Here is a 19,289-nt window from a genome sequence, read left to right on the forward strand (position 1 = left end):
TTGGTCGGTCCTCTTTGTAGCACGGTAGCACCAATGGCCGGTCCAATCACAACCAATTATCGGTCCCTCTCCCATTAGTCGATCCTCCTTCTACCACTCTTTGGTTGCTACTTCTACCATACTGCTGCCTAATGCTTTAACGAGCATAAGTTTAGTTAATTATTTTGTATTAGTCTCGCAACCAAAATTTTCATCGACAAACCAGTTGGTTTTGCTACCAATATTTGATTGATCAGTCTACTAAGACTTTGATTGGTCTTGCTATCATCTTGTTTTTTTTAATCCGTAAACAAATTGATGCTGACGAGGGATAAATGTTAATATTGACATTTGTTCACCAAATTTTGATACTTTGTTTACTGGTATTATTAATATGTCTAGTTGTTTTGATGTAATTACCTTGCATCACCGGTACACGGAAGGAAACTCTGCTGCGGATACTCTAGCTAAAAAAAGCAGCTAATGATATGCTAAAAGGAATTTGGATTTCTAATCCTCCTAGTTTTTTTGTGTAATGTTTTGTACGATGACCTGATGTGGAGAGCCTTCTCCAGATTTGTAAGGCTCTATTTTTTTTGTTAATACATTCTTGTTACCAAAAAAAAAATAAAAAATCTTGATAATCTCATTAATTGCTTATTTTTATTCTTCTAAATTAATGTTTTTTAAAGAAAAAATACTCAAGGCAAGATCCTAAGAGCATCTCCAATAGAAGGTGGAAGATTTATTTTCTAATGACACGTAGGATTTTAGACCTTCATTCGAAACAAATCCATCTCCAACAATAAGCCATATAAAACGGGAGGGGTGAAATACTAATTTTGAAGGTTTTAAAGAAATCTTATTTAGACCTTCACAATGACCTCCATGTCATATTTTTGATTTTTAATAATTAGTTAAAATACGGTTAAACGGTTAAGATTTCGTCACATAAGATCTCTTAAGGGTTCAACCTTTATGCTACTGGAGATAGTTTATTAGTTACGGAGTCTTATATTTTCTCAATGTATAAATTCCTCATAAATAAGGATCTTAATAAAAATTCCACGTAGGATTTTTAACACTGTCTATTTGAGATGCTCTAAAACCGATTTTTAATTATCTTTTAGGGTATACAATATTCACCAACAATAAAGGAAGACTGTGAGAAACTAGTTGGAATTCTAATGACAAGCTGGGTTCCAACCCCTTCCTGTATAAAAAAAAGGTTTTAAACAGATATTTTAAAAATACCGATAAAAAAGAAAAGGATATTAATTACATTCATAACTTGCGGTAATTATTATAGTGATTATCTTTTCGGCGTTGAATTATATTTATGTTAACATTTTTAGTTTATTACATTTACAACTAGCAAAGTTGTAGTATCAAAAATCCAACTCAAAATCAATTGGTAATGAGTGGAGCGGCCCTTTCATATTATATTTCAAGTTCAGTATGCGGAAACTAGTGATGTGGGACTATTGTCCTTTCACACCCTCCCTCACGTGTAAGGCCAGTCATTCGGCCTAACACGTGGATCTACGCACGTGTGGTTCATGGGTGTGCAGGTGACATTCGGTCACGGTCCACCCCACGTACAGGTCATACGAGTGACTAGTCATTCGATCACGGGTGCACATGTGACAAATTCGGTCACGGCCAAAATCGGACCTGCACTCTGCGTACGGGCCTAGCTCTGATACCATATTAAAGTCTGCGGACATCCAACTCAAAACCAATTGGCAATGAATGGAGCGGTCCTTCCATATTATATTTCAAGTTCACTATGCGGAAACTAGTGATGTGGGACTATTGTCCTTTTACACTATCTACTCATCTTATGCAATTGTTAGATCAAAAAATAAACAATTAAAAAACTAATTGAAATTCCAAAATTATGCATATCCGATGTAAACATCCATCACTGCTCGCGAGTGGTAAAGCATCAAATTCAGACGCTTTGTTTGTTATGAAAACGAGTAAGCTAAATTATTAGATTACTCGACAAAGTTTAATTAGCCTTACAGTGTTTAGATTAAGAACTTACCTTTACCCCGTGAATAACCCTAAATAACACATCAAAAGAGAGTTTAAGTTTTAACAAAAGTTAACGAATCTCGTTAGTTATATGATATTGTTTTCTTTTTTCTTCCCTTTTATGGCCGGTTTGTTTTGACTATAATTTAGGTTAGTTATTATTTACACATAACTAACAAGATTTGTTTTGATTTGGAAAAGGGTAATTTGTTTTGATTTGGAAAAGGGTAATTTGGAAGTATAAGATAGGAACTTAAATTAGTTAGAACTGTCAAAATTTAGTGAACAAATGTCAATTTGTTATTGGTCCCCATGCCCCCTTCAAATTTTGCGCTCACCAAAAATTTATCCGCCGAGGAGTTTGTAATTCGGGTCATTAATATCACTACCCAATGACTTTACCACTATATTATTAATATTATAATCTCTCTATATTTTATTATTCATACCATTCTTGATATGGTGGATTGAGGTTAAATTTTTTTACAATAATTGCCAACTTTAGCACTATTGATCTTCATATGATTTCCTTTCAAATGCTTGACACATCAACCTATCAAAATGTGTACATGCATATATTCATACACATATTGTTCTCTGCTCGATCCAACAATCTCAAAGACCTATTTTCATCGATCCAATAGGATCATTTAAGTATCATTGTTGCCTCAGCTGACACTATGATATGTCACGATTACCGATTTTTCATCAGACTCTCTACGTCTATGGTTTCCAAAGCATCATTGTTGTCTCATCAGGCACTTTATGCTTCATTCACCAACATAACGAATCTTTAAAAAGCACACCAGACTCATCATTAAGAATCATGCTAGACTCACCAATATGCTAAGACTAGCATCTAGGTCAACCATTGACCAAATAAATACACGTTTGCAAAGAAGATTTTACCATGCTCGAGAATCAATAATGTCACATGGGGGATATTTAATAGGCTTTTGGTCTGGCGGCCTATAACACGTATTGTTTAGCAATGCACCCATGATGAGAAAGTGAGTAAGTCGTGCTGGTAGTTGAAGGAGTAAATGGAATAGTGGTCTGACAACCACAAGTCTCCCTAACAAAGAGGAATTGGTTTCACCATGATTTCCCACTTCCTTATTCTTCAACTTCTCTGTAATTATCAGCACTTAAAAGAGATGAATGTGTTAATTACCTCTGCTACAAATAGGTTCCTCGACCTATTATAATGATATGACAACCATATCCCATAAACGCCATACACAAGCTTTTTCTTGTTCTAACACAAAGAAATCATCTTCAAAACAGTAAAACACATTGCATTCAACCCATTAATCTCACACCTTCTCATCTTCCCTCCATATAGATAAGCCATTTTTCTTCCAATGCGACCGAAACGAAACTGGAACAATCATTTTTTGATTTAGGCCACAGTCTTGATGATTGGTCTCTCAAACTCAAAGCACTCCGTGCATTGCATTTGTTAAGGGTTTAACCGATTTGGTCTTACCAGCATTTGCCTACTCCATTATTTTACCTTCTACCCAATAAAATATTTTTTCCCACAAAAAACAGGCACCACCGACACCTTCTAACTTAGCATTAATTTTTGGAACACCTCTGACACGTTCACGATTAATGATCTTACCAAACATTCTATAACTAATATGACCAGACCGTTCATTCCATAAATAGATAGATTCTACTTTGAGCAGGTTACCGTATAAATTCGATTTAATATCAAGGAGATAGCAATTATTTATATCACGTCGTCCACGAAAGATCATTTCCAGACTTATCTTCAATATCACAACCTGTTGATGATATCCCTATGACCTTTATCACAAATTTGACTTACGGAAAGAAGATTAACTTTCATTCGTTTGACACAAACAACATCATGGATTTCCGGTATACATGGTAGTTTTATAGTCCCCTTTTTGCTAATGAGACAACTGCTTCCATCTCCGAAAGACCCTCTTTTGTATTCTTCGGTCTTCACAAATCATGAGAGATCACCTGCCATAACATCCACTGTCCATAAAGCACTGGAATAGAGAGGTGGATGTGAATCCAAAATCACCCATACGCCCATACGGTATTCAACAGTTTTCTTACTACAAGAAATATCTTCTGATAGTATCTTAGAGTTATCTTTGCTCAACGTATTTCTCCGAGTTCTAGTAAAGTTTTTTAACTTGCAGCAAAGAAGCGGTCAGAGACACCCAAAACTTACAAGGGCAGGTTTCATTTGCAGTTTCGAAAGCGAGAACTATAATGGATCTTGCACAACCATTGGGAATAACCACTACCAGAACTACGACAAAAAGACAATGACCAAAGGTTCTTTTTGAGACGGATTTGGAAAATCTCATGCGTTCTATGAAATCATCCGATGAACCTTCTTGATATATTTCAGGAGTAAGTATGGAAATCAAACAGCGAATGCAACAAATTCCACTTTACAACATCCGGCACAACTGCAGAGAAGGAATCCAAGCGGCGGATGGACTAGCAAACTAAACAAGCTAATTGGATAGCCACTTAACAATAACCTGGGACCGAGCAGTCCCATTTTTTCTTGACAAGATTCCACTTTATGATTCTATGGGTACCATATATCCACGTGTAATAATCTTTAATTTGTTTAGTTAATGACCAAAGGTTCTTTTTGAGACGGATTTGGAAATCTCATGTGTTCTATGAAATCATCCGATGAACCTTCTTGATATATTTCAGGAATAAGTATGGAAATCAAACAGCGAATGCAACAAATACCACTTTACAACATCCGGCACAACTGTAAAGAAGGAAACCAAGCGACGGATGGACTAGCAAACTAAACAAGCTAATTGGATAGCCACTTAACAATAACATGGGACCAAGCAATCTCATTTTTTCTTGACCAGATTCCACTTTATGATTCTATGGGTACCAGATATCCACGAGCGTAATAATTTTTTATTTGTTTAGTTAATCAATATGCAGGTTCAAAGAACTCGAGGGAAAACGTCACATCCCACTTCCATTATTATTGAATATAAAAAACATTGAATTTACCATTGCCAGAACTCCATGCGGTTAATCTAAGGTAACATTTCAATTTGAACAATTCTTATTCCTGCACTTTAATTCTTACTCCTGCACTTTAAATTTCTTTTTATGGGTTGAATACGACATCAAGCCACTTTAGCTAGGAGAGCTCTTAATGTATTCCATCACCAAGTGTGATCAAACCTTCTTTTTTAATCTACTCTGTTTGAGCAACAAATACTTACTTAATGCGAGCATCAAGACCCATGTTGTTTTAGTGATTTTTTCCTTAATCATCAAAAGCAAGGCCGAGCTCAACACAGTTTTTAGGATTTGAGCTTGCAACCCTTTGAAGAAGCCTAGTAATCCTTCTCTTTTCCAAATAGCAACAATTGCACCTGATATAGTTTTTGGTTCCTTTAGCTGATGAGGTTCTTCAGTCCCATCATCATCTGGATCAGCAGCCTGGATCGTGACTTTACACCTATCCGAAGATAAACATTCCCTTGCTTAAAGAGGAGCCAAAAATAATGAGAACCACGAGAGAAATGATTGCCTACCTGATGGCTGGATACGTTAAACAGGTGGCGATACTCTTTGAGACTGCACCCAAAAGGAAAGCTGAAAAGGCAGACAGTGCTTCGGGTGTTGAATTTGTAACGCTGCCGGTCTGCTGACCTTTCAATAGCCTCCGCTTCAGCTGATCAAATACTGTGTACTACAAAAAACAAATACCGAGTTTCAGCTGATACATAAAACACATGCATACATAAGATGGTAACATTCATCCTTTTTAAGTTTTGACATTCTTCACAACATCTAGAATGGATTAAGCAACAGCTCATATGTCTCAAAAGATTAGACTTGACGGTTAAGAGGTACCTGAATGGATGGGTTAGAGGTAAGAAGAAGAGAGATGCCGAGACCATCAAATGCTCCATTCCAGTTGCTTTCACTAATGGTTTTCCAAAGTCCTTTAGATTTTCCAAAATTGCTTGTTTGCAGCTTCGAAGATACTGTATCGAGAGGCTACAAAGTAAAATCAGATACTGAAACATGGAACCTTTGAGAGTGAAAATCTAAGGGAATTGAAAATGGACTCTCATGGTAGAGTTAGCAAGCTGCCAACATATGTAGCTGATTCCAAGCAAAGATATTAGAGCCATGAGAAGTTGTGATATGTTTGTAAAGAGAAGAAAACTCATTAAGTAACTTGTCTATATATCACGTAAGATCCATGACGATGGAACAAGAGAATTAGGTTAATAAGCAATGGGAAAGATCACATACTTGAGTCACTATGACAGTGCAAGCCCCTGCAGCAGCAGCAACAATCAAGTTTGCTCTGGTGCCAATGGATTTATTTCCACTCCACTCTAGATACAACCTCTTAAAGTAACTATATCCATAGAAGTATATAAACTGTGAGATAAAAGATTGCAGGTTCTTGATCCCAAGCCCCTGGTACAACGAAAGAACCTGATTTGTAGAAATTGCTTCCCATAATACATCAGAGAGATTCCTGCAGCAACAATGACAGCTCACATCAGTTAAACCATTTTAAAAGACACAAAATCACATAATTTACAAATTAGTAGCCAAACAAGAAACAAATGAAGAAACCCTACTAAAGCCTACTGCCGGAGTCTTTTTTGTAATACTATCTCTTCTGTTGAGAAGTTTTAAGACAATTGACGATGGAAATATTTACCCTAGACTCTCTGACACTGATATTTTCCTTCCACCCCTTTTCCAGGATTGAAAACCCAAAGTAGTGAATTCAATGTCAGTTTACCTACCACTATATAACACCATGCCAACATATCAAGATTATCTAATACGAGGGACGCTAATGATATGCTGAAACTAGAGGCACCACACATGGTTTTCCACTTACCATTTGTGTCAGTTCCAGAATCCCTCAGACTATAATTCTTCAACTCAAGAGGTTTCACATACCTACAATACCATATGTTCATCAGAAAAAAAAATACATATACCATCTCAATATCTAAATGATTCGATCACCGACACTTGTTAATCCATGGCCATAGGAATCAATACAAGGCTACGATTCAATCGAGCGACTCGTACTAGATTATTACACAATTTACAAGTAGAAACTTCCACTTTTAGGTCATAGAACATTAGCTTCAAAAATCTCTCTTTGTCAGAATAATACAAGCAATTTATCTAAGACTTCTACACCATGATATTTCAAAGTCACGCTATCGAATCCAGAACTTGTCATCCTCAATAAAACCCTCCATGAAAAAGATACCAACTTTACGATCAAATTTCATAATTCAACTCAAACCCGCAATTTTAACCTCCATAACATATTTAACAGATCCAAACTTGACAAGAAAAAACTACCCACGACCACGACCCAAAAATGAAATATACACGAATACCAAAACGCTAAGAAAAACTCAAATTCATATAAGAACATTTAAACTGATGATAAATAAAGGGTTTTTAATTTATATGAGAATGATAATCAGTTTACCTGTAACGTTGATGACCTTGAACTCTAACTTCAGCTTGATATTTAGTCTTACAAGTATCTAATGGATAAAGAACTGTTGTACTAACTAAAGCTCCAATTGCTCCTGAAGTTGCTTCTGATAATGAATCCAGATCAATATTGCTACCCATTTTCTGCAATTGTCTAAATCATACAATGAATAACTTTTTCTTAATTTATTGTTATGGGCTTATAACAAAATCAGATTTCATCGGTGGAGTTGCTGGATGCAGGAGAGAGAGAGCAGAGGTAGGTGGTAGCGTTTCTTTTTTTTCTTGGAATTCGGAATTTAGGGAAAGTATTTGTATTTCTCTATAAACATTTACTTCCTGGGACATGGAGTTCTGACAAAGAAATTTACAAGGATCCAACGGATGCAACGCTAGAATCTTAAACTTCAGACACCGATATATTGTTTCTGTGTTTAGGCCGTTGGAGCACGCACTATGGTTTGCCTGGTTAGCCAAATAATCCTACTATTGGGGCTGGACCCCCACCTACGTTCCTGGGGCTTTAATGGGTCACGAAGTAGTAATTTTTATACCCTTTTATCCAACTATTTTATATAATGGTTAAAGAATCCCTGATTGGATTAGTGTTGGTTAGGGTGATTAACTGTCTTCTATAATGACCACATAGACGCTGCATGCAAAAAACTAGCTCAAGAACAAAAAGTTGGAGCAATGACTGAATAGGATTATGCGTTTTGGAGTCAAACTGAAGAGGGTAAAGAATTTTTGGTTGCCTATATAACAAATACGGGGGTTGATATGATGAATAATGGTGTTGAAACACAAGAAGCCGCTATTAGTAATTTTACCCAAAACGCTTCTTCATCAAATACTCGAGAATCCGAGTTAGAGATAATTGATGAAGCTGATACAAGGAAAAGCAAGAGAACCGGAGAAGAAGATCTGTTGGCCAACACAACAAATATTAATCTCAATTCAATTAATACCCACAGTAATCATATCTACCAAGCCGCGATTAATGGGTCTGGGGAACCAATTGAAGATTGTGGTCTAACTGAAGAACATATGATGAATTACCAGCACAATTGTGTTGAGGAAAACACTGCAAATGCATTTGATAGCGCATACTCTGTTTCCAAAGGGCAACTACACATAATCACTATGGAAATCCTGCTAATTATCACCAGGTTTTTGTTCTAAAGCCTAAATTTTACTTTTCATACAATTTTAGGTTAAATTTTAGTCGATTTATTTTTCCCAATTTGCAACTCAGGTTTATTATAGTCTACAGTCTTGCTTGTGATAGCAATATTGTCTTGTTCTTCAATTATCGTAGTGATTTGGGTATAAGTAATAATTGTTTTATCAAAGTAAAATTCATATAGATTAGAATGAGGTTTTTATCTAGGAATGTCCAGGGGTTTGACAATAAAGACACTAGGTCTCATTTAAAAACTCTAGTTAGAATAAATGATCCTGATGCCATATATCTTAGTGAGACAAACACTAAGAACAAAAAGATGGAGTCTTTCATTCAACCCCTTCATTACCTTAACAAAATTAAGATAAATCATGTGGGTCTGTCTGGGTGTCTTTGTCTGCTTTGGAAGGATGGCCTAAACTTGAGAGTTTTAGACTGTTAATTTAATGTGATTAATTGTGAGTTGAATATTGATGCTAGGACTAAAGTTTGTCTTACTTGCATGTATGATGCTCTTCCTAATGGGAATAAGAATGCTCAATGAGACTATGTTCATCAGTTTAGTCATATTATAGTTATTCCATGAGTTTTAATGGGTGATCTGAATATAATTATGTGTAAATCTTAAAAATCTGGTGGTATCTCTCATACTCAATCTACTATTGATGTTGCTGTTGATTTCATAGATAGACTAGGATTGCATGACATCGTGTTCTCTGGTAATCCCTTTACATGGTTAAATAAGAGATATAATAGTGAAATTCATTCAAGAAAGGTTGGATAGGGTTTTAGGAAATGCTTAATGCACTCAACAATGTCCTAATTGTCATATATATCATCTGGCTCATATAGCCAGCGATCCTACCCCCTTATCTTCACTAGCTCTAAAGAAAATAATTATGTGAAATGACCTAGGAAATTTAATAAATGTTGGTTAGGAAATAATAGTTGTAGAACTGTTATCAAGGATAACCGACATCCAAATGACCAAGGATCTTTAGTATTTAAACACAAGAATTCTCTTAGGCAAGTAAGACATGTTTTAGGCTAATGAAATATTCATAATTTTGGCCACATTCAAACTAGACTTAATAATATGGTTAATAGTTTGCATGAGTAGGGTATAGTTGATATTATGGACCATAGGATTGTTAATTTGAATACTCAGTTAGAATATTGGAAAACATTGAGGAAGATTTCCCTAAACAGAGAGTTAAAGATGATAACATTAAGTTTGAGGATACAAATACAAGATATTTCCATATTAGGGCAAATTTCAGGAATAAAAAAACTAGCATTGAGGCTATACAGGATAGTAATGGCAATTGGTTGTCTTCCAGAGATGATATTACTGATAATCTTTTTCATCATTTTGCTAATATGAGTAGCACTAGTAATCCATGATATGATAACTCTTTCTTGAATATTTTGTCTCCATGTATTACTGATAGTGATAGTACTGCTTTAATCAAAATGTCTACTCATGATCAGAAAAACATGTTGTTTTCAAAATGAAAGCATGGACATCACCAGGATCAGATGAATTCCCCCTTGGGTTTTATCAAAAAATGTGGGACATTGTTGGAAATGACATTGTGGAAATGGTTCAATCATTTTGCCACACTAAACATATGTTGAGAAAAAACAACCACAACTTTCTCTCTCTAATTCCTAAGACTAATTGCCATAAAACTGCAGATGATTTTAAGCCTATTAGTCTTTGTAATACCTCTAACAAAATTATATCTAAGTTAATAGCTAATAGATTAAAATGTTTGCTTAGTAAAATTATTTCACCTTACCAAGCAGCTTTTGTGGAAGGAAGACAAATGACTGACAATATAGTGATGATTGACCATGAGATAATAAATATTATAGAAAAAAAAGTAAAACTAAAAAAGGTTTGTTAGCTATGAAACTTGATATGAGTAAGGCATTTGATATAATTGAATGGCCTTTCCTTCTAGACTACCTTAAGACTATTGGTTTTAGCAATGAGTAGTGCCAACTGATTAGTCAGTGTGTCACTACCGCCTCAACTTGTGTGCTTCTGAATTGAGCTCCTGGTAAGAAATTTGTCCCTACTAGAGGCTTGAGACAGGGAGATCCCCTGTCTCATTATTTATTTATTCTTCGCTTAGACGTTTTTTTCTAAAGCTCTGAGTCAAGCTGAAAAGAATAACAAAATTAATGGTATTAAAGTCTCCATGAAAGGTCTTGATATATCTGATTTCTTTTTTGGAGATGGTATGCTTAAATTCACCAGGGCCAATACAATTCAGGTAAAATTTCTCTATGATATAATTGATAAGTTCAGTAAAGCATCTGGTCAAGGCATAAATTTTGGTAAATTATGTCTTTCCTTTAGTCCTAAAACTGATTAGCATGTTACGGATACTGTAAATAATATTCCAGGCATTCAGAGAATGGGTTTACAAGACATATATTTAGGTGTTCCCCTGTTATTGTAAAAGAACAAAACTAAATCGTTTTCTGGCATGTTAGATAGTTATAGTAGTGGATTATGTGGATGGAAATCCAAAATTTTTAACCATCCAGGCAGAACAATTTTAACGCAATTTGTTCTTAGTACTTTAGGAACTCATCAAATGTCTGTTTTCCATATGCCAAAAAAAAACTTATTGGTAGAATTGACGGTATTCAAGGGAGGTTTTGGTGGAATAAAACAGATCATACAAGATGTTTATTCTTAACCAATTAGGATATTATGGATGCTCCTAAACATAAGGGAGTTCCTAATATTAGAAAATATGGTATTCTTAATCAGGCTTTACTTACAAAATTAGCCCGGAGAATGTTGCATGAACTTAATGCTCTTTGGGTGCAGGTCTTAAAACATAAATATTTTCCATTATGTGAACCTTTGTCAGGTAAAGTAAGTATTAGTGGATCTTGGATTTGGAAAGGTCTTCTGGAGGGTTTAAAAATAGCGAAAAGAAATCACTATTGTGAGTTAGCTAATGGTAACAAAGTCCACATTTGGGCTGACATTTGGGTACCAGAAATAGGTACAACTCGTCCTATTATTTTTATGTCTTCTAATATGGAGTTTGTTATGAAAACGCGGGGGTATAACAACCGCATCCAATAGTTCGTTCGACAATCTGTATGGACTAAACTCCAATATAATTCTGAGAGCACCAACTTAAAAGTGAGACTCAATCAAGAAGGATATCAAAGAGATTTATCTCTTTCTCGATACAATCGGTAAATCAACTGGATAGAAATCTGTGAGACTGATTGATATGAGAATAACTTGTATGGTACCAAAAACCAATGCCCAAGTGTCAATCGAGTTCCATCCAACAAACAAGGTCGGATTTATCAGCTGATTGAACTGCGCACAACCTGTGATATTTCAATTATATAAACAAATATAATGCGGAAAAGAAATGACACAAACACCAAAACTTTTGTTATCGAGGAAACCACAAATGCACAAAAACCCTGGGACCCAGTCCAAAGTTGAACACCGTACTGTATTAAGCCGCTACATACTCTAGCCTACTACAAGTTAACTTCGGACTGGAATGTAGTTGAGCCCTAACCAAGTCTCACACCGATTAAGGTACAGTCGCGTTCCTTACGCCTCTTGAATCCCAACAGGACTCTGCGCATGTGATTCCCTTAGCTGATCTCACCCACAACTAAGAGTTGCTACAACCCAAAGTCGAAGACTTTTAAACAAATCTTTCTCACACAAATATGTCTACTTTGGTTTTGTTTCCGTCTTTAGATAAATCAAGGTGAACAGGAAACTCAACTAATAATCCGGTCTTATACTCCTGAAGTGCAGCCTAAAAATATTAGTCACCTCACAATAACCTAAATGATTAACAAAATAAGTTATTGCGGAATCATAAGAGCCCGAGACAAAAAGCTGTTGTGATTACTTTTTATATCTTACCTATCGGAGATGAATCTCGAGTAAATCTTAGAGAAGATAAAACTCAATACGGTAGATCAAGTAAGATCAAAATACGCAACTACAGAGAAAATAATTGGATCTGGCTTCACAAATCGCAAATGATGTCTTCAAGTCGACCTAACAATGGTTTTGGAAAATCTAGGTTAAAGGAGAATCGACTCTAGTTTGCAACTGGGACACACAAAAGTGTCGGGATTAGGTTTCCCGGATGCTAGAGTTCTCCCTTATATAGTCTTTCAAACCAGTGTTGCAAAAATCATGACATGGTTGTCATCTCATAGGAAGGGGTAAAAGAGAAAGTCATATCTTCACCTTCTCTATGACCCAAGGTCTATTAACACATCATTAATTCTTTGTGCTAAAACTAAATTTTCTTAATTAGTAAATATCACTAGGGTAGTAAGATCTTGGCATTGGAGATGAAATTTAGGTAAAAAGTTTTACTTTTATTTGTTTTAGCCACATGAGATTGCCCACTACAAAAAGGTGTTAATATGACCTCCACGTGGGATGAGATTTACCCATCGCGTTGAAGATGCTCTTATAAACAATATGATCTGTTTTCAGTAGCTCTCGGCGAACCGTCCTAATTAAACTACCTAAAAACTGTATAAAGAATGAAGGTGAGCCCACCGTACCAAAAAAAACACAGGGGGTCTCATTTTCCTAGCGGTGGAGATGCTTTTATAACTAATATTCTATTTTCAGTAGTTCTGGGCGAATCGTCCTAATTAAACTACCGAAAAACCGTATTGAGACATGAAGGTGAGCCCCACCGTACCAGGAAAAAAATAGGGGGTTCCATTTTTGCTTTTGGGTGGGTCTGGGCGGTTTTGGTGTGGTCCACATCTCGACGGTTCACCAAGAAATTTTATTTTGCAGGGTTGCACAGACGCGGACACGACACGACGCGGACACTATAAAATTCTCAAAAAATTAGGACGCAGACACGTATATACATATTATATTTATATATTATTTATATAAACAATCATGTATTTATACAACAAAGTCAGGTGTTTCGATCATAAAAATTAGAAAATGATGCTACATGTGTATAAATTTCAAAAGAAAAGAAGATATTGTTTTTCTATACACGCCGAAGGTCAAACAATCAATCACTATTGAATACATGGCACAATCAAAATGCATTCTTAGATTAACACATGCCCAACTAAAAGTATACGTGATGTCATTTCCAATAATAAAACCCTAATAAAATCCTAAATGATTGATTTAAATGTTTGTCTTTCTTTATTTAGTTAATAATAGTAAAAATAAAGGAAAAAATTTAATGAAAATGAAAAAGAAAAGGCGTCAAACCCGAGTTACTGGTGCGTCCAAACCAAACACGCGCAGGACGTGCAAATTAATGTGTCGGACACGTGTCGTGTCCAGCATCCTGTCCGACGCGGACACTGCTAAAAAAAAATGGAGCGTCCCTACAACTCAGGCTGGGAGCCTCCCTATATCTGTGGGACCCACGCAGTTCAGTAGAGTGCTCCACGAATTAATTCTCAAGATATACACGTGTTACATTCTTAGTGACATGATAAGTTCAGGAAGATGTATCCGGATGCACGGTATCACATAATAAATCTTCTTCTACTTCGTCTTGAAAATTAACTGTACAGTTAAGAGACTTAACGCTACCGATGAACAAACCCTAGACCCCTAAATCAATAACCTGAGAGAATATACCAATTCGAAAACCTAAACCAAGCATTTCAATTCTCCAATATGAAGTTTCAAATCGAAGATATAACAGTATATTTCCCCTACGATAACATCTACCCAGAACAGTATTCTTACATGGTAGAACTTAAAAGAACCCTAGATGCAAAAGGACATTGTCTATTAGAAATGCCAACAGGTACCGGTAAAACCATTGCTTTACTCTCTTTAATCACTAGTTATTCGTTATCAAAACAATCAAACCAACTAAAACTACTGTATTGTACAAGAACAGTTCATGAAATGGAGAAAACCCTAGCTGAATTACGTGTTTTACATGAATATCAATTGAAACTTCTTGGTCCAAACGCAAGGATGTTAGCCTTAGGGTTAAGTTCCAGGAAGAATTTATGTATTAATCCGACGGTGAATGCGAGTAATTCGAGGGATTCAGTTGATGCTGCGTGTAGGAAATTGACTGCAAGTTGGGTAAGGGAGGCAGCCGTGAAGAGTCCTGGTATTCCGACTTGTGATTTTTTTGAGAATTATGAGAGGGCTGGTTCGAATGCTATTCTACCATCGGGAGTTTATACGTTGCAAGATTTGAGAACGTTTGGGAAGGAGAAAGGTTGGTGTCCTTATTATTTGGCAAGACATATGGTGCAATTCGCTAATGTGGTTGTTTATAGTTATCAATATTTGCTCGATCCAAAAGTGGCTGGATTCATATCAAAAGAGATGCAAAGGGAATGTGTTGTTGTGTTTGATGAAGCGCATAATATTGATAATGTGTGCATTGAAGCACTTAGTGTGAGTGTAAGGCAGCAGACACTCGAAGGTGCTACTAGGAATCTTAGCAAGATGTCTCACGAAATTGACAGGTTCGTGTTTATGGTTTCATTATCTGAGTTTAATTTAATTTAGTTGAATATAATGGAAGTTTGATATATCTTTAACTGTGGTGGAGGCACTTTTGTGTTAGATAGTGATTCGGTTGGTTCTATTGTCTGTGATTGTGTTTTCGTGTTTGGCAGAGGGTTAGTTGTGTTCTTTTAATGTTATTTGTTCGTCAAAATAAAATTTTGATGATCGATCTCTCTTCGAAATGTTTGTCATGGCGGGAAGGTTCAAGGCAACCGATGCCAATAGATTACGCGCAGAGTACAACAGACTCGTGGAAGGATTAGCACAGAGGGGGAACCTAGCTCGTATGTGGGACATAGTACATTCATTTTGTTTATAATCAGCAAGTTCATCTTGCTTTATCCTTGTGTTTACATATCTTTACCTTCCTTGTTGTTCTTACAGTCACAGATGCCTGGCTCGCAAATCCTGCTTTGCCGGATGATATATTGAAGGAGGCCGTACCAGGAAACATTCGAAAAGCAGAACATTTTCTGAATGTATTGCGAAGATTGGTACAGTATTTGCGGGGGCGTTTGCAGAGTGAAAATGTCGTAAAAGAGGGACCTGTTGCGTTTGTTGCTTCAATCTATGCTCAGACTGGAATTGACCAGAAAATGCTGCGGTTTTGTTATGATCGGCTACACTCTCTGATGATGACTCTAGAAATCACCGATACAGATGAATTTTTACATATCCAAACAATATGTGATTTTGCTACACTTGTGGGGACTTACACCCGGGGCTTTTCAATTATAATTGAACCCTTCGATGAGCGAATGCCACATATACCTGATCCCGTATTGCAGGTACAAAGTTGCCTTGATTCCTAGCAAATTGAAAGTGTACAATATACACATACAGACTGTACGGCTTCCTTACTTACACCCAATATCTGTAGGAAGCCTGCACTTCCAATACCTACTGTGAACAATTCTCAGTTTAGATGTCTGTTATCAAGCCTAGGCTCATTTGTGTACCTCCACAATGCGTATTTCAGTTTATTCTTAATTTTGATTAGTGTTTAGTTATTAATGCTTCATTTTGGTGATCCAGCTTAGCTGTCATGACGCTTCGCTTGCCATAAAACCTGTATTTGATCGGTTTCAATCAGTTGTAATAACATCTGGAACTCTGAGTCCTATTGATCTCTACCCTCGTCTTCTGAATTTCAATCCAGTCATCAGTCGAAGCTTTACAATGTCTATGACAAGAGATTGCATTTGTCCGATGGTTCTTACTCGTGGGAGGTATGTTATCTAATAGATGGTTGCAGAATGTTTCTGTTAGTCTGTTTTCATAAACTTACTCTACACACATAAACTTCGGGCTTAATAGAAAATATAACTATTCCCCTTCAAATTGTTGTTCTTGTTTTTGTTTCTGAATGGCTTGAATGATGTTATTCCAGTGACCAGCTTCCAGTAAGTACAAAGTTCGACATGAGGAGTGATCCAGGTGTTGTCAGGAATTATGGACGACTCTTGCTGGAGATGGTGGCTGCTGTTCCAGATGGAGTCGTTTGTTTTTTTGTTAGTTATTCGTATATGGATGGCATCGTCAATAGTTGGAATGAGATGGGAATCTTACAGGTATAGCAGCTATAGTTTGACTGTGCCTTTAAGTCCATATCTTTCAGATGGTTGCATAGGTGGGACTTGCTATGGCGTTGTTATGGACTTTCAATTTTCAGATTTCCCGAAGATTTTAGGTGCTTATTTGTGGTGTCCCAACAAACCAGAGATTTCTTGGATAAGAAAATTGTTATAGCCCTCTAGGACTCAAAAGTAGATACTACCCGGTACCTTTATTTTGATTATTGTGGTTCCTGAGGATTCTAGTGTGATGAATGTTTGTTTAGCTAGAACTTGGTTTTAGGGCCTAATTCGTGGTGTCCAAAGAAACCACAGGTCTCATGGATAAGATTACATTTATAGCCCTCTAAGGCCTCAATGAAGAAACTACGTGGTACCTTGGGTTTAGTTATTGCAGTTGCCAGGATGCTCAACTGGAGTTTTGGATGTTGTTTCTTCCCTTTATCAAGTCAGTGATGTCATGTGCAATATCTCGAGTAAAGCCTCCTAGTTTATTTAGTTTTGTTGAATGTTTGGCACATTCTTGTACAATTGCCGACCTTCATTTCCTTCTCAAGTCTTCCTATGTCCTAATTTTCATTCAACAACTGTTCACATTAATCCAGGATATAATGCAGCATAAGCTTGTCTTCATTGAGACTCAGGATGTTGTGGAAACTACATTGGCTCTTGATAACTATCGAAGGGCTTGTGACTGCGGGAGAGGTGCTGTTTTTTTTTCTGTTGCCAGGTAATGTTCTCTCATGTGCTTGTTCCATCCATTTGAATATGAATGTCTGTATTGAGATTATAGTAAGTGAAATTCATTATCAAGTAGTTGATGTAGGTTGACTAACGAATAATAAATACGAAGTAAGGAGCTCAAAGAAAGTCCCCTAAGTTAGTTAATCATACGTAATCTTTCTGTTTTTGCAGGGGAAAAGTAGCGGAAGGTATAGACTTCGATCGACATTATGGGAGGCTTGTAATCATGTTTGGGGTACCTTTTCAGTACACGCTGAGCAGGTGACCTGCACTTCTTATTTTTTGGAATTTCATTTGTAAAATTACTAGAGATAATTGTGCTCGACCACTTTGAGAATGGGGCTTTCTTTAGCATTCAAGGTTCTTTTTAGTGTCAATACTGAATTTGTAATCGAGGCTTAACTATCTTTTGTCAAAAATTTTGCAGAATATTGCTTGCGCGCTTAGAGTATTTGCGGGAAACATTCCAGATAAAAGAAGGAGATTTTTTGACTTTTGACGCCTTGGTATATTATTTATATGATCTTATATTGATTAGAAAAGTTTATTTAGCAATTGGTCCCAATTGTCATTATCTTGAACAAACTTTGACTGTCCTTGATGTATGCGTACTTGGCCAGAGGCAAGCAGCTCAGTGTGTTGGTCGAGTCATTCGTTCAAAAGCAGATTATGGCATGATGATTTTTGCTGACAAAAGGTAGTCAGTAATTACTATTATCTGCATCTTTAGTTATTGGTTTCCTAACTCCTGAACTCCAAGTTACTGCTGACACTTCCTTGAAGTCGAGGCAACCTCTAGCATAAGTAGTTCCATCAATGATAGCCACCTAAAAGACATGTTAAGGCTCATCATAAGGAAAAGAATAAGCAGAACTTCCATTTTGTTAAACATTTTATTGGATTGTTTTACATCTTGTCTGATTGTTAAGTGCTTTTGAATGGTGCAGGTATAGCCGACATGACAAGCGGTCTAAGTTACCTGGGTGGATACTGTCACATTTACGAGAAGCACACCTCAACTTGAGCACCGACATGGCATTGCATATTGCAAGAGAGGTATTGTTCATCTAGGTGCTTGTTTCTTTCTTATACATACCGGTACAAGTAATCATCAAAAAGGCAGATGCTATATCTGCATCTCTATCGAACTGCAAAACTTCCTTTCATGGTCTCTAGGGCAAATAAACTAGAACGGTAAAACGATGTTTGTAGATATGAAGGGTTCAAAAATGGGTCTGAATTTTGCCTAAGATTTTTTTAAATTGATGACGTTGTCTCAAGTTTTCACCTCCTTGTTAAGTGTGTTGTTATTAGAATGTTCATTTCGTAGATTTGGCTAGGTTTTTGTAACTTATATGCACCATGGTGAATCAAAGTTCAGTTTTTTTTCTCTTTTTGTCTACGAATGCAGTTCCTAAGGAAGATGGCACAACCATATGATAAGACTGGTGGTGAAGGCAAAAAGACCCTGTTGTCAGAAGAGGACTTGAAGAAGATGGTGCAGAGCAACTCTAACATGTTTTAAGGATGTCTTTCTCCATATAAAATTTTAGTACTGCTGGTTTAGAGTTGTAGGTGCTGCTTAAGCGCTTTACTTGTACAAACAGTATTGTCTAGTAGGTTTTTGCTCTTCAAGCAGTCATTTTTGGTCATATTGGCGGTTCCCTGAAGTAAATCAACAAATTTCGGAAAA

The 19,289-nt window shown here is 36.4% G+C and overlaps 2 protein-coding genes across 2 annotated transcripts; one reads left to right on the forward strand and one right to left on the reverse strand.

The window, feature by feature from the left end:
• Positions 1–4,987: 4,987 nt before the first annotated feature.
• LOC113350121 (peroxisomal adenine nucleotide carrier 1-like) lies at positions 4,988–7,916 on the reverse strand. Its single transcript, XM_026594201.1, has 5 exons — positions 7,541–7,916; positions 6,322–6,553; positions 5,914–6,060; positions 5,592–5,749; positions 4,988–5,515 (listed from the first exon to the last, which is right to left on the reverse strand). Exons 1-5 carry the CDS (start codon positions 7,687–7,689, stop codon positions 5,230–5,232), a joined length of 972 nt encoding a protein of 323 aa, XP_026449986.1. The 5' UTR covers positions 7,690–7,916; the 3' UTR covers positions 4,988–5,229.
• Positions 7,917–14,302: 6,386 nt separating this feature from the next.
• LOC113350122 (general transcription and DNA repair factor IIH helicase subunit XPD-like) lies at positions 14,303–19,250 on the forward strand. The gene is made up of 11 exons (XM_026594202.1): positions 14,303–15,235; positions 15,480–15,562; positions 15,663–16,066; positions 16,314–16,507; positions 16,669–16,849; positions 17,458–17,582; positions 17,768–17,857; positions 18,024–18,102; positions 18,217–18,293; positions 18,544–18,652; positions 19,008–19,250. The coding sequence occupies exons 1-11, from the start codon at positions 14,421–14,423 to the stop codon at positions 19,119–19,121; spliced, it is 2,271 nt and encodes a 756-aa protein (XP_026449987.1). The 5' UTR covers positions 14,303–14,420; the 3' UTR covers positions 19,122–19,250.
• The last annotated feature ends 39 nt before the right edge of the window (positions 19,251–19,289 follow it).

Source organism: Papaver somniferum, chromosome 2 (assembly GCF_003573695.1).
Source record: "Papaver somniferum cultivar HN1 chromosome 2, ASM357369v1, whole genome shotgun sequence".
Lineage (NCBI taxonomy): Eukaryota > Viridiplantae > Streptophyta > Magnoliopsida > Ranunculales > Papaveraceae > Papaver > Papaver somniferum.